At 41.6% G+C, this 15,552-nt stretch overlaps 1 protein-coding gene across 9 annotated transcripts in view; it reads left to right on the top strand.

Moving 5' to 3' along the window:
• The window catches only part of dmd (dystrophin), a 1,932,045-nt gene that overhangs the window by 804,838 nt on the left and 1,111,655 nt on the right, over positions 1-15,552 (top strand). For all 9 annotated transcript variants that reach the window (XM_073045659.1, XM_073045653.1, XM_073045656.1 and 6 more), the window contains 3 exons: positions 10,225-10,407; positions 11,065-11,199; positions 13,539-13,688. In XM_073045659.1, the coding sequence (XP_072901760.1) occupies positions 10,225-10,407; positions 11,065-11,199; positions 13,539-13,688 (468 nt within the window). The remainder of the gene's footprint in view (positions 1-10,224; positions 10,408-11,064; positions 11,200-13,538; positions 13,689-15,552) is intronic.

The raw sequence follows: 15,552 nt of genomic DNA, 5'->3' as shown, positions 1-15,552 counted from the left end.
TATAAAAAGTATTCACCCCCCCCCCTTTAGAAGTTTTCAAGTTTTATTGTTTTACAACATTGAATCACAGTGGATTTAATTTGGCTTTTTTGACACTGAAACAGATCTCCAAAAAGTGATCTAAATTAATTACAAATATAAAACACAAAATAATTGATTGCATAAATATTCACCCCCTTTAACACACCAATTTATCACTGATGCAGCCAATTGATTTTAAAAGTCACATTATTAGTTAAATGGAGATCTTCTTTGGAGACTTGTGTAGTCAAGGTGTTTCAATTGACTAATAAAAATACACCTCTATCTGGAAGGTCCAACTGCTGGTGAGTCAGTATCCTGGCAAAAACTACACCATGAAGACCAAAGAACACTCCAGGCAGATCTACAAAAAAGTTATTATAAAGCACAAGTCAGGAGATGGATACAAGAATATTTCCAAGTCACTGAAGATCCCTTGGAGTACAGTTAAGTCAGTCATCAAGAAATGGAAAGAATATGGCACAGCTGTAAATCTGCTTAGAGCAGGCCGTCCTCAAAAACTGAGTGACCGTGCAAGAAGCAGACTAGTGAGGGAGGGCATCAAGAGACCAGTAACAACTCTGGAGGAGTTACGTGTTTCAGTGGCTGAGTTGGGAAAGACAGCGCATACAACTCTTGCCTGGGTGCTTCAGCAGTCGCAGATTTTATGGGAGAGTGGCAAAGGGAATGTCACTGTTGGGGAAAAAACACTTAAATGAAACCTCAGCTGGAGTTTGCCAGAAGGCATTTGGGAGACTGAAGTCAGCTGAAAGAAGGTTCTATGGTCTGATTAAACCAAAATTGAGCTTTTTGGCCATCAGACTAAATGACTGCACATCATCAAAATCACACCATCCCTACTGTGAATTATGATGGTGGCTGCATCATGTTGTGGGGATGCCTCACTGCAGCAGGCCCTGAAAGGCTTGTGAAGGTAGAGGGTAAAATGAATGCAGCAAAATACAGGGGAATCCTGGACAAAAACACGATACAGTCTACAAGAGAACTGCAACTTGGGAGAATATTTGTTTTCCAGCAAGACAATGACCCCAAGCATAAAGCCAAACCTGCACAAGAATGACTTTGGAAACAACGAAGTTGATGTCCTGGAGTGGCCAAGTCAGGTTTCAGACCTCTATCCAATTGAGAATTTGTGGCTGGACTTGAAAAGGGCTGTTCACTCATGATTCTCATGCAATCTGACAGAGCTTGAGCAGTTTTGTAAAGAAGAATGAGGAAAAATTGCAGTGTCCAGATGTGCAAAGCTGATAGAAACCTATCCATGTAGACCCAAGGCTGTAATTGCTGCCAAAAGTGCATCTACAAAACACAAATTGGAAGGGGGTGAATAATTAATTATGCAATAAATTATTTTGTGTTTAATAATTGCAATAAATTTAGACCAATTTGTAGAAATTTGTTTTGATTTTTGACATGGAAGAGTTTTTTGTTGATCAGTGTCAAAAAACACAAACCCACTGTGATTAAATGTTGTAAAACAATAAAATATGAAAACTTCCAAGAGAGGTGAATACATTTTCTAGGCACTGTATGTCTCATAGCTGAACATTCCTGACCTCACGAGCTTTCGGTTTCATTAAGCCATTCCGCTTTAAATGAACCAGCAGTTTTTTTGTGCTTCACGCCCTTTGCTTCTTTGGAATTCAAAATGGTGAATCAATAATTTCTTCAATAAAAACAGTACAAATAAGCCAATTCTAAAATCTGCAAACAAATCATCACAAACTCCACATTGTCAAAACTGTCTGCATCAGAAACCAGTAGAGGAAATGTGATTGCGTACGATCGCGAAATAGGCTAAACATACCAATGAGGTGGAGGGTGACAACCTTTCGTGCACAGTTTAAATTCCTCGGTGTGCTAGTAGCAAAGGATGTGCGCGTGCATACCTAGAGGGAAGATTGCAGAGTGTTTATGATATAGGGAGAGATTGGGTTAGTTGAGATAGTTTTTCCTGGAGCAAATAAGGTTTAGAGGATATATTAAATAAGAGGCAGGGGCAGTGTAGGTGTGCAGAATCTTCTTCATGGGAGGGGTATCAATAACAAGGGGGAATAGTTTAAGGTGGGTGGAAAGAGTTTCAAAGGGGATCTGAGGGATTCATTTTTACTCACAGAGAGTACTTGATATCTGGAATGTGCTGCCAGAGGAGGTGGCCGAATGACAGTCAATCCTCATATTTCAAAGATGTTTAGACAGAGAATTAAATAGCCAAGACATACAAACAAGCTGGATGAACTCAGCAGGTTGGGCAGCATCCGTTGAAATCTTTTTCATCAGTTGCTGCCGGACCTGCTGAGTTCATCCAGCTTGTTTGTTTGTCTTGATTTGACCACAGCATCTGCAGTATACTTTGAATTAAATAGCCAAAGCATTTAAGGATATAAACAGCAAATGTTATTTGTACAGATAGGAAGGACCTGGACCTGGTGGGCCAAATGTCTCAGATTCTTCTGCCACCATTACCAGCTGCACCCCCAACACTTGCAAAAGTTTGTACCTTGCAAGACGTTTAAAGGCCACCACTCTTGACTTTCAAGAGATGGATGTTTTGGGGATAATTCTATGCAGTGTGCACAATTGACACATGTGAATACTGTCACTACAACTAAGTAAGCACCCAACATATGTATAATGGAGAGTATAATGAAAAATGGATGCTTGTCATTGCTCAGGTGAAAGTATCAGTTATTGAGATGTGAAGTTATTATTCAGGCAACGCATCTGCACCTTTCAGTGGAATCTCCTTGTGAGATGACTTTTTAATTCTGAACAAACTGTTGCATTATTTAAATAATCTCATTAGTGACAGAAAACAAATAGCACTTTGATTGCTGAATAACCAACTGATGTTGCTTAGTAACAGCATGATGAACAGCTAGAACTTCATTATGTTTCCATGGAACTCTGGATTCTGTTACTAATCTACAAAGTCTTAGTGTTTAACAAAGGAACTGTGCTGAAAGATGAATGTGAGTTGTGCAGTTCTGTTCTGCAGAGGTTGTTGGAAAAATTCTGAATTATTTTATGATTGATTTGGGGCACACTCTTGATGCTCATTAAGTGCTTATCTTGACCTCGATCTTCTGTTATCTTTGAATATTGTTTGACAAGTAGTTTAATTACTGAGAAGCTTTTCTTTAATAAAAACAAAATTTGAACAGACCTGCAATCCTTGAAAAATACCTGGGGGGGAAAAAAACTTGCAAGTATCTTCCTGTTTGAGTGGTGAGATGGTAGTTGTAAAGTATTAATCCACTTGCTTTAATGGGGTTAAATTTGGGGGGAAAAAATAAGGATAAGATTGTTTCACACTATGTTCAAATCTCCTTCATCAAAACAGAATGTTGTCTGCATTCAGCAGGTCAACTTCTGTAAAAAGTGACATTTTAAGTCTGAGACTTCTCTGACTTGAAGAATTAACCCTGTTCCTCTCTCCATAGACGCTTGCTGACCTGCTTTGTGTTCTTGCAGTACTATCTCCATTTAGTTTACATTTTCATCATCTTTTTTACTTTATTGATTTGTAAATCCATTTCAAGAGAAACTGCTCTTCTTAAATAAGAGTTGGATGTGCTCACACGTAAATGGGGGAAGCAACAGTGGTTTCGCCTCTGGCACAGAGTCCAGCCGTGTGGCTCAGAAGGGTAGGGAAAGGAAGAGGAAGGCAGCAGTCATAGGGGACTCTATAGTTAAGGGGTCAGACAGGCAATTCTGTGGACTCGGGAAAGAAGCACGGATGGTAGTTTGCTGCCTGGGTGCCAGAGTCTGGGATGTTTCTGATTGCGTCCAAGATATCCTGCAGTGGGAGGGAGAACAGCCAGAGGTTGTGGTACATATTGGCACCAATGACATCGACAGGAAAAGGGAGGAGGTCCTGAAAGCAGACTACAGGGAGTCAGGAAGGAAGTTGAGAAGCAGGACCACAAAGGTAGTCATCTCGGGCTTGCTGCCTGTGCCACGTGACAGTGAGTATAGGAATAGAGTGAGGTGGAGGATAAATGTGTGGCTGAGGGTTTGGAACAGGGAGCAGGGATTCAGATTTCTGGATCATTGGGACCTCTTTTGGGGCAGGAGTGACCTGTACAAAAAGGACTGGTTACACTTGAATCCCAGGGGAACCAATTTCCTGGCGGGAAGGTTTGCTAAGGCCATTGGGGAGAGTTTAAACTAGGATTGCTGGGGGTGGGAACCAAACTGAAGAGATGGAGGAAGAGGCGATTGGATCACAGATAGAGAAAGTTTGGAGACAATGCAAGAGGGAGGATAGACAGGTGATAGAGAAGGGACGTGTTCAGACCAATGGTTTGAGATGTGTCTATTTTTATGCAAGGAGTATTATGAGCAAAGCAGATGAGCTTAGATTGTGATCAGTACTTTTAGAGCTATGATGTTGTGGCCATTACAGAGACTTGGATGGCTCAGGGGCAGGAGTGGCTTCTTTGAGTGCCAAGCTTTAGATGTTTCAGAAAGGACAGGGAGGGAGGCAAAAGAGATGGGGGCATGGCACTGTTGATCAGAGATAGCGTCACTGCTGCAGAAAAGGAGGAAGACATGGAGGGATTGTCTACAGAGTCTCTGTGGGTGGAGATTAGGAACAGGAAAGGGTCAATAACACTACTGGGTGTTTTTTATAGACCACCCAATAGTAACAGGGACATCGAGGAGGAGATAGGGAGACAGATTCTGGAAAGGTGTAATAATAACAGGGTTGTTGTGGTGGGAGATTTCCCAAATATAGATTGGCATGTCCCTAGAGCGAGGGATTTAGATGGGGTGGAGTTTGTTAGGTGTGTTCAGGAAGGTTTCTTGACACAATATGTAGATAAGTCTACAAGAGGAGAGGCTGTACTTGATCTGGTATTGGGAAATGAATCTGGTCAGGTGTCATATCTCTCATTGGGAGAGCATTTTGGAGATAGTGATCACAATTCTATCTCCTTTACCATGGCATTGGAGAGGGAAAGGAACAGACAAGTTAGGAATGTGTTTAATTGGAGTAAGGGGAAATATGACGTTATCAGGCAGGAGCTTGGAAGCATAAATTGGGAACAGATGTTCTCAGGGAAATGTATGGAAGAAATGTGGCAAATGTCAGGGGATATTTGCATGGAGTTCTGCATAGTTACATTCCAATGAGACAGGGAAAGGATAGTAGGGTATAGGAAAAGTGGCGTACAAAGGGTGTTGTAAATCTATTCAAGCAGAAAAGAAGAGTTTACGAAAGGTTCAAGAAACTAGGTAATGATAGACATCTAGAAGATTATAAGGCTAGCAAGAAGGAGCTTAGGAAAGAAATTAGGAGTGCCAGAAGGAGCCATGAGAAGGCCTTGGTGTACAGGATTAAGGAAAACCCCAAGGCATTCTACAAGTAAGTGAAGAGCAAGAGGATAAGACGTGAGAGAATAGGACCAATAAAGTGTGACAGTGGAAAGTGTGTATGGAACTGGAGGAGATAGCAGAGGTACTTAATGAGTACTTTGCTTCAGTATTCACTACGGAAAAGGATCTTGGTGATTTTACGGATGAGTTACAGTGGACTGAAAAGCTTGAGCATGTAGATATTAAGAAAGGGGATGCGCAGGAGCTTTTGGAAAGCATCAAGTTGGATAAGTCACCGGGACCTGATGAGATGTACCCCTACATCTACATGAGATGTACAAGGAGATGGTGGTGGACTTTAGGAGATCTAGGCCTCATATGGAGCCAGTGATCATTAATGGAGAATGTGTGGAGCAGGTTAAGACCTACAAGTATCTGGGAGTACAGTTAGACGAGAAGCTAGACTGGACTGCCAACACAGATGCCTTGTGCAGGAAGGCACAGAGTCAACTGTACTTCCTTAAAAGGTTGGCGTCATTCAATGTTTGTAGTGAGATGCTGAAGATGTTCTATAGGTCAGTTGTGGAGAGCGCCCTGTTCTTTGTGGTGGCGTGTTGGGGAGGAAGCATTAAGAAGAGGGACGCCTCACGTCTTAATAAGCTGGTAAGGAAGGCGGGCTCTGTCGTGGGCAATGTACTGGAGAGTATAACATTGGTAGCAGAGCGAAGGGCGCTGAGTAGGCTACAGTCAATTATGGAAAACCCTGAACATCCTCTACATAGCACCATCCAGAGACAGAGAAGCAGTTTCAGCGACAGGTTGCTATCGATGCAATGCTCCTCAGACAGGATGAAGAGATCAATACTCCCCAATGCCATTCGGCTTTACAATTCAACCGCCAGGAGTAAGATATGTTAAAATGCCGGGGTTAGGACTCAATGTATTTAAGTAAACTACTTAAGAACTTTTTAAAAGCTAATATTAATGCTTTTTGAGAGGGTGATTTTAGATGCATATATTTTTACTGAGTTAAGTATTGTATGTAATTAGTTTTGCTACAATAAGTGTATGGGACATTGGAAAAAATGTTGAATTTCCCCGTGGGGATGAATAAAGTATCTATCTATCTATCTATCTACTGTGGGAGGTGAGGGTGGAGCTCGCTGAGCCTCTGACAATGATCAACAGGGAAGGGAGAGGTTCCGGAGGATTGGAGGGTTGCGGATGTTGTTCCATTATTCAAAAAAAGGAGTAGAGAGAGCCCAGGAAATTATAGACCAGTGAGTTTTACTTCAGTGGTGGGTAATTTGATGGAGAAGATCCTGAGAGGCAGGATTTATGAACATTTGGAGAGGCATAATATGATCAGGAGTAGTCAGCATAGCTTTGTGAAAGGCAGGTCGTGCCTTACGAGCCTGATTGAAGTTTTTGAGGATGTGACTAAACACATTGATGAAGGTAGAGCAGTAGAGGTAGTGTATATGGATTTCAGCATGGCATTTGACAAGGTGACACACACAACATGCTGGAGGAACTCAGCAGGTTGGACAGCATCCATGGAAAGCAATAGTCAACTTTTCGGGCTGAGACCCTTTGTCAGGACTGAAGAGCGAGGGGGCAGGGGCACTATAAAGAAGGTGGGGGGAGGGTGGGAAGGAGAAGGCTGGTAGGTGCCAGGTGAAAAACCAGTAAGAGGAAAGATCAAGGGGTGGGGGAGGTGATAGGCAGGAAAGACGAAGAAGGAATGTAAGGGGAAAGCACTATGGGTAGTAGAAGAAGGCAGAACCATGATGGAGGTGATAGGTAGCTGGAGGAGGAGGCAGAGTGAAACTGGGATGGGGGAACGGAGGGGGAGGGAATTACCAGAAGCTGGAGAATTCAGTGTTCATGCCCAGGGGCTGGAGACTACCCGGATGGCATATGAGGTGTTGCTCCTCCAACCTGAGTTTGGCCTCATCATGGCAGTAGAGGAGGCCATGTATGGACATACCCGAATGGCAATGTGAAGTAGAGTTGAACTGGGTGGCAACTGGGAGATCTTGTCTGTTGTGGCGGACGGAGCAGAGGTACTCGATGAAGTGATCCCCCAATCCGCGTCAGGTCTCACCAATGTAGAGGAGGCCGCACCAGGAGCACCGGATGCAATAGATGACCTCAACAGACTCACAAGTGAAATGTTGCCTCACCTGGAAGGACAGTTTGGGGCCCGGAATGGTGGTAAGAGAGGAGGTGTAGGGACAGGTGTAGCACTTATGCTTGCAGGGATAAGACCCAGGTGGGAGATCCGTGGGGAGTGATGTGTGGACCAGGGAGTCACGGAGAGAATGATCCCTGCGGAAAGCAGAGAGGTGTAGCGAGGGAAAGATGTGCTTAGTGATGAGGTCCTGTTGAAGGTGGCGGAAGTTGCAGAGGATAATGTGCTAGATCCTGAGGCTGGTGGGGTGGTAGGTGAGGACAAGGGGAACTGTTGAGGTCTCGGGAGGATGGGGTGAGGGCTGAAGTGCGGGAAATAGAGGAGATGCCGGTGAGGGTATCATTGATGGCGGCAGAAGGGAAACCACGATCCTTAAAGACAGAGGACATTTGAGATGTCCTGGAATGGAAAGCCTCATCCTGGGAGCAGATGCGGCGGAGACGGGGGGACTAGGAATAGAGAATAGCATTTTTGTATGTGGCAGGGTGGGAAGAGGTGTAGTCGAAGGTAGTTATGAGAGTCAGTGGGTTTATAGAAGGTGTCAGTGGACAGTCTGTCTCCAGAGATGGAGATCGAGAAAGGGGAGAGAAGTGTCCAAGATGGACCAAATGAATTTGAGGGCTGGGTAGAACTTAGAGGCAAAGTCAATGAAATTGATGAGCTCAGCATGGGTGCAGGAAGTAGCACCAATGTAGTTGTCAGTGTAGCGATTTTGCATGTGGCAGGGTAGTCAAGGTAGACAATGAGGTTTGACAAGCTACCTCATGCAAGGCTTATTGAGAAAGTAAGGAGGCATGGGATCCAAGGGGACATTGCTTTGTGGATCCAGAATTTGCTTGCTCACAGAAGACAAAAGGTGGTTGTAGATGGGTCATATTCTGCATGGAGGTCGGTGACCAGTGGTGTGCCTCAGGGATCTGTTCTGAGACCCCTACTCTTTGTGATTTTTATAAATGACCTGGATGAAGAAGTGGAGGGATGGGTTTGTAAATTTGCTGATGCCACAAAGGTTGGGGGTGTTGTGGATAGTGTAGAGGGCTGTCAGAGGTTACAGTGGGACATTGATATGGTGCAAAACTGGGTTGAGAAGTGGCAGATGGAGTTCAACCCAGATAAGTATGAGGTGGTTAATTTTGGTAGGTCAAATATGATGGCAGGATATAGTATTATGGTAAGACTCTTGGCAGTGTGGAGGATTAGAGGGATCTTGGGGTCTGAGTCCATAGGACACTCAAAACTGCTGCACAGGTTGACTCTGTGGTTAAGAAGGCATACAGTACATTAGCCTTTATCAATCGTGGGATTGAGTTTAGGAGTTGAGAGTTAATATTGCAGCTTTATAGGAGCCTGGTCAGACCACACTTGGAGTACTGTGCTCAGTTCTGGTCACCTCACTATGGGAAGGATATGGAAACCATAGAAAGGGTGCAGAGGAGATTTACAAAGATGTTGCCTGGATTGGGGAGCATGCCTTATGAGAATAGGTTGAATAAACTCGGCTATTTTCCCTTGGAGCGACGGAGGATGAGAAGTGAGGTGTATAAGATGATGAGAGGCATTGATTGTGTGGATAGTCAGAGGTTTTTTCCCAGGGCTGAAATGGCTAGCACGAGAAGGCACAGTTTTAAGGTGCTTGGAAATAGGTACAGAGGAGATATCGGGGTAAGTTTTTTACTCAGAGAGTGTTGAGTGCGTGGAATGGGCTGCCGGTGGTGGTGGTGGAGGCGGATACAGTAGGGTCTTTTAAGAGACTCCTGGACAGGTATATGGAGCTCAGAAAAATAGAGAGCTAGGGTAACCCTAGGTAATTTCTCAGGTAAGGACGTGTTCGGCACAGCTTTGTGGGCTGAAGTGCCTGTATTGTCCTGTAGGTTTTCTATGTTCTCTGCTTCTAAATGCTTGGTCTTTCCTGGCAAGTTTTTAAAAAGTTGCTGGTCTCCAATATTTAAAAATAGATTACATGAATATTCATATTGAGATTCTTAATTTTTTAATTGCCCAGTGATAGAAGCTTATTCACTACACAAGTGTTGCAGTTGTTATGTAATAACTGATCATAACTGCTGTATAGAGTTATTATTTTGAAGATTCCCAATGGAAGTGGATCTTAAGTGTGAAATCAATTTCTAATCCTTACCTAAATTTACGTTTAGTGAAATTCCATTATTTCAAACCTGCAACAAACTTGATGTGTGATTGAACTGCAAGTAGCTGTTCCCTTGTTCTATTCAAATCTCAATTTTACGGAGTTTGGTTCTTTAATAAACTATGGAACAGTTCCAGTTAAATGGTGTATGAGCAGCTTTTTGTTCTTAGCTCTCTGGCTAGGCTAGTGACTCCTGGTCATTCTTTACAACCAGCATCTCAAGAATAATTGGCAGGCTTTCTGAAGAAATGGCTTGATTGTTTAAAATCTATTGGTTAAGTGAGAGCTTTTGAAACATCTATTTATGTAATCTCCAATAATCGATTAGCAGACTTCATACAGTAAACGTAATAAAGCCCTACAATAGATCAGGAACAAGTTTCTAAACATGCAGTTGGTTTGGAGTACAGTAAAAATGGACATGTTTCTCCTCTCCTGTATTTTATTGCGGGGCAGGTTTTGAGAAAGAAATCTTACAAAGTACAATCATTTTTGTAGTGTTCTGCTCTTCATTTTATAGCAAGCCAAGGAAGAAGTTACCCAGAAGGAGATGAAGGTGAAACTCCTGAGTGATGCCGTTAATAATTTCATAACAAAGGCTCCACCTGCAGCCCATGAAGCTTTGAAGTCTGAGCTGGACGTGCTGACGGGCAATTACCAGCGGCTCTGCAGCAGGCTGAATAGAAAATGCAAGACTCTTGAGGTCTGTTCCTTGGATTTTCAGAGGCTATTTGATAGAGCAGGGCACTAAAAATATTGTGACCTTGGACAGTTAGTGACTGTGTTTATGAAATAGCGTGAAAGATAGCATCTTGGTACTACTTGATGCAGAAACACTTTGTGTATTTGAAAGGAACTTTACTGCCAAGTTGCTGCCGTGGGAACTTTTTCCAAAGTTAATGAAAATAGTTGGGAGAGCATTACTGCCTGAATTAATTAGTCATATGGATGTCTTTATCTGCTACAATAAAATGCCCTATACCTGGAGGGATTTTTATTGTTGTTAACGGTGCACAAGGGGAGAAGGGGGGAGGCTGAAAACAGTTGTGTTCATTAGCTAGTTAAAGTAAATTAAAACTCCTTCTGAAGGTTGGTCTAATTTAAAATCACATACAAAAGCCTGTATTATCACTATGATGGCAAGCCATTGTACTGTAAAGTGGAGACTTGACCCAGGCTCAAAGTGCAACTGTATTTATTAACACATTTGATTGCCGTTCTGTATTTTAAAAGAATACTTACATACCTTTAGAAAGCACTTTACAATTCAGTAAGGGATCCCTACATGTTGTTACTTATTGTGTGTAATGTTTAATTTTCTCTTCACTTCGAATCTTGGAATGCCGACATTGATTTTCAGGAGGTGTGGTCATGCTGGTGTGAATTACTGTCTTATCTGGAGGCAGAAAATCTATGGCTTGATGAACTGGAGCTTAAACTCAAAGAAACAGAAAACCTTCAGGGAGGTGCTGAAGAGATCTCTGAGGCACTTGATGTAAGTAATTGGGCCGGCAGACTTGCATAAAACCTTCATCTCGCTTTCATTGAAAAATGATGAAAAATATATTATAGTCTTTAGAAGTTACATTAATATTCACATCAAGTTGTTAACATTTACAATGGTTTGCAGTTCATCCTGTTTCAGTAACATTGATGTTTTTAAAAGTTGAGTGGTAAAACATTTAAAAATCATTTCCCCCCACACTGCGGAAGAATTACTTTGTTTTAATGTAGGTCTTTGCTTCTTCAAAAAATGTATCCTGAATGTCATCAGTTTGAGCTCCTGAAACAGTGACGCATTAAGTTTAGTATTTAAATAATTAGGCTCCCATTCTGTTTTCAAAAATAAAACTGCAGGGGAAAAAATAATAGCAAACATAATATACAAGTGTTGATAATTTAAACATAAAATGACAGACAGCATCTGTGGAAAGAGGAATCCCTCCCTTGCCCTTGCCCTCGCACCCACCCCCTCCGCTTCTCTCCCACCCTCTGTCCCCCTCCCCTCCCCCCCCCGGTGCCCCGGGTGCTGGAGGTCCTTAATAATGGAGTATTCTCAAGAAACAATTGCAAATATTGATGTCAGCTTACTTCAGAATAAGTGTACATTCTACCAATTATGAAATGTAAGCTGATGATGATGTATAAAATAACTTGAAGTTGTTAGGACATCAAACAATGGAACCAATATTTTGGTAGAAATATCTTGAGGACTGTTGGGTTCAGTTTAGAAGTCAGTTAGGTCACCCATTAGCTCCCTCTAGGTCAGTTCAGTCACCCATCATACTCCCTGTATGAAGCAGTGTAAGCTCCCTTGCATTGTCCATATTTGCTGTTCTGAACCCCAGAAAATCTTTTATTAAGATGTTTATCTTTGAGGCAGCAATTTGGAATATTAGTGCTTTTTCTGCTCTTAAACTTTTACTCAAGCCAAAAGTAATACATTGACTTGATGATCACTGCATTCATTCATACATTTGAAAATAGTTGGTGCAAGCAACATTGCACAATATGATTCTTAATTTAAATGTGCTCAGTTAAACCTTACTAAAACATTTTTTGAAAAAGTGAGCCGAAGTTCATCATTTATCGCTAACGAAATTTGACATCATTCATGCACTTACTTGACAAAGCCTAGAGATGGAATTTTTTTGGTACACAGTCAGTTAGATATGACAGGTTCACTGAATTGACTGTGATGTGTTCATGTACGTGAGGCTTCCAGATGGATGGGTAATGGATTATTTTTTAACTTGCTATTTATGGATAGGTCAGCATACATAGTCACCTGCAAGGTACTGTATTTCCTTTCGTCTTGCTGTGAAGTGGGACTTGTTATCAATGGAACCTGAATTGCATGGTGCAATGCCATTTCATTCTGTCCATTTTCCATTTGAAATATTTTGTCATTTCAAGTATTTATATCCTGATGTCAGCTATTATCAAATTATTAGTTGTTGATAAACTTTAGCAAGGCCTTTGACAAAGTTCCGCGTAAGAGGCTGATTAAGAAGGTTCAGCCACAAAGTTGTGAATTGGATTCAACGTTGCCTTCGCAGGAGAAGCCAGGGAGTGGTAGCAGATGGTTGCTTCTCTGACTAGTGGAGTGCTGCAGGGATTGGTGCTCGGTGCATCACTGTTTGTCATCTATATTAACACTCTGGATGATAATATGGTAAACTGGATCAGCAAATTTGTGGAGAACACTAGGACTGGTGCATGGTAGCTTCTGGGCCATTGGGATATCGTCCTGCTGGAAAATGGGCTGAGAAAAGGCAGATAGAATTTAATGCCGACAAGGGCGAGATGTTGCACTGTGGGAGGACGATCCAAGGTAGGACTTGCACAATGAATGGCAGGGCACCGAAGAGTATGGCAGAACAGAGGGATCTAGGAATATGATCCATAATTCCTGGAAATTGGCGTCACAAGTTGAGAGTTTTTGGCACGTTGGCTTTTATAAATCAGAATATTAAGTGTATGAGTTGGGGTGTTCTGTTGAAGATATTGCGGAGACATAATTTGGAGTATTGTGTGCAGTCTGGTAACTTACCTACAGGAAGGCTTTCAATAAGATTGAAAGTATAGAGAAAATTTACAGGGATGTTGCTGGATTTGAGGTGGAATTAAGTGGCAATTCAGGTTTGATTGATGTTGGACTAGATGGGCCAAAGGGCCTGTTTCTCTGCTGTAATTCTGTATGTGATTTGTCTGATGGCATTCACACTTTTTGATGTGTTGTGGCCTTGCATCAAGTTGAAATATAAATATAAACATAATTCACCTCATTAAAGATATTCTCAAAACTATACTCCTTCCATTGTTTCTTCTCAGTCCCTGGAAAATGTTATGCGTCACCCAGATGATAATCAGAATCAAATCCGTGAGCTGGCACAGACACTGACTGATGGTGAAATTCTGGATGAGTTGATCAATGAAAAGCTGGAAACATTCAATACTCGCTGGGAAGAGATGTTACAACAGGTGAGACAAATGCACACTGTGGATTCAAATTACTTCATAATTATTATGTGATAGTTTTGTTAGAACCTTCTGATACTGGGTCCAAATCAAGCAAAGTAAGCAATTCAGAAAGACTTACGATGTCAGTTTTCTTCAATGAAATGTTTGTGCACTTTGTTGGGATGACAGAATCAGTGTTCCTTCTAATTTGTAATCACCAGTGTGCACAAAAATCTCGTGCTATGCAATTTTTTTTTGCCCAGTGACAACAACATGTGTGCATACTGAATTTTATATATAAGAGGTAATCATTTTAACAGCTAGCAAATCACTGTCATCCCAAGGCGAACTTTGGGTTTGTTCATTTTTGCTCTCGTTCATCCGCACTCTTATAAAAAAATATGTAGCAGGCCAGTTGTGAGTAATGGAGGATTTTCTCACTGGAGTCTTTGCACACTGACCATAAGTGATTTGCTTTAAAAAGTCAAGTTTCCAAATATCACTCCTTCCCACTTGCAAATTCTCCAGCAACTTTTGCATCATGACAATACATGCAGGTAACACCAGTTTCTGTATTGTACATAAATATTTCTCATAGCTGCACGTTGCTGGCCTCATGAGCTTTTGGTATAGCAGTTTCTACTGTTTCTTTAAGCCATTCTGCTTTAAATGAACCAGCAGTTCTTTTGCACTTCACATCCTTTGCTTCTTTGGAATTTGACATAGTGAATCAATAATTTCTTTAATAAGAACAGTATAAATAAGTCAATTCTAAAATCTTCAGACAAATAATGTGTGGAATGGGCTGCTGGTAATGGTGGTGGAGGTGGATACGATAGGGTCTTTCAAGAGACTTTTGGATAGGTACATGGAGCTTAGAAAAATAGAAGGCTATGGGTAACCCTAGTAATTTCTAAGGTAGGGACATGTTCGGCACAACTTCGTGGGCCAAAGGACCTGTATTGTGCTGTAGGTTTTCTAGGTTTCTAAATCATCGCAAACTCCACATTGTCAACCATCCACATTAGAAAAACCAGAAAAGGAAATGTGCATGATCATGAAATATACTTAACATGCCAAAGAAGTAGAGGGAGACAACTTTTTGTGTGCAGTTGCAATTCCTTTCTGCGCAAGTAGCAAAAGATGTGTGCCCATGCATATGTGTGCACCTTAGAGGGAACATTGGACAGTATTGTATAGTATGTAAACTATTGCAAATGCATAGTAACAGCTTCAGACAAACAAAAATACCTGTGACATTCTGGCTCTGTTGTTGCATTTCTAATCCACAGAGGGTGTAAATTATCATCATCTGTATATCTGAAGAAGAGTAAAAGATTGCAAGTATTCGGGTTATTCACTGGGTGAAAGATTTAGTCGAGTTTAGAGGTTTTATTATCCTAAGGCATTGAGCACTGGCCTCTGTGAAATAAGCTTTAAATACAAGTAATTAGTTCCTGTGTGGTTTTGGGCCCCTCCTATTATGTATGCATCAGGATTCTCGTGCCACCAGATTCTCTTAATTAGGTCACAAACATTGCAGGAGTCTTTTTAATGGATTAATCAATTCTCTTGATTAGTGCTTTAAATAGACACAAGCTGAGAGTGGAACTTTGGAAGCTTTTTCCTCTGCTTGATGAATTACAATTCTATGCAGTAAAATTCCCATAAAGCATAATTTGACCAATTTTAGTGATTAAATTTTGTGGAAAAAAATTCGCAGAGACAACCCAATGCACCATCGAGGACATCTTCAAGAGTCAGTGTCTCAAGAAGGTGGTATTCGTCATTAAAGACCCTCACCATCTGGCATGTGCCCTCTTCTCATTGCTCTCATTGGAGAGAATATACAGAGTTTGAAGACCCACATTCAGTGAACCAGAAA

Source organism: Hemitrygon akajei, chromosome 5 (assembly GCF_048418815.1).
Source record: "Hemitrygon akajei chromosome 5, sHemAka1.3, whole genome shotgun sequence".
In the NCBI taxonomy this organism is placed as follows: Eukaryota; Metazoa; Chordata; class Chondrichthyes; order Myliobatiformes; family Dasyatidae; genus Hemitrygon; species Hemitrygon akajei.
Note: the sequence above shows the minus strand (reverse complement) of the source record. Positions and strands in the feature narration are given on the sequence as shown.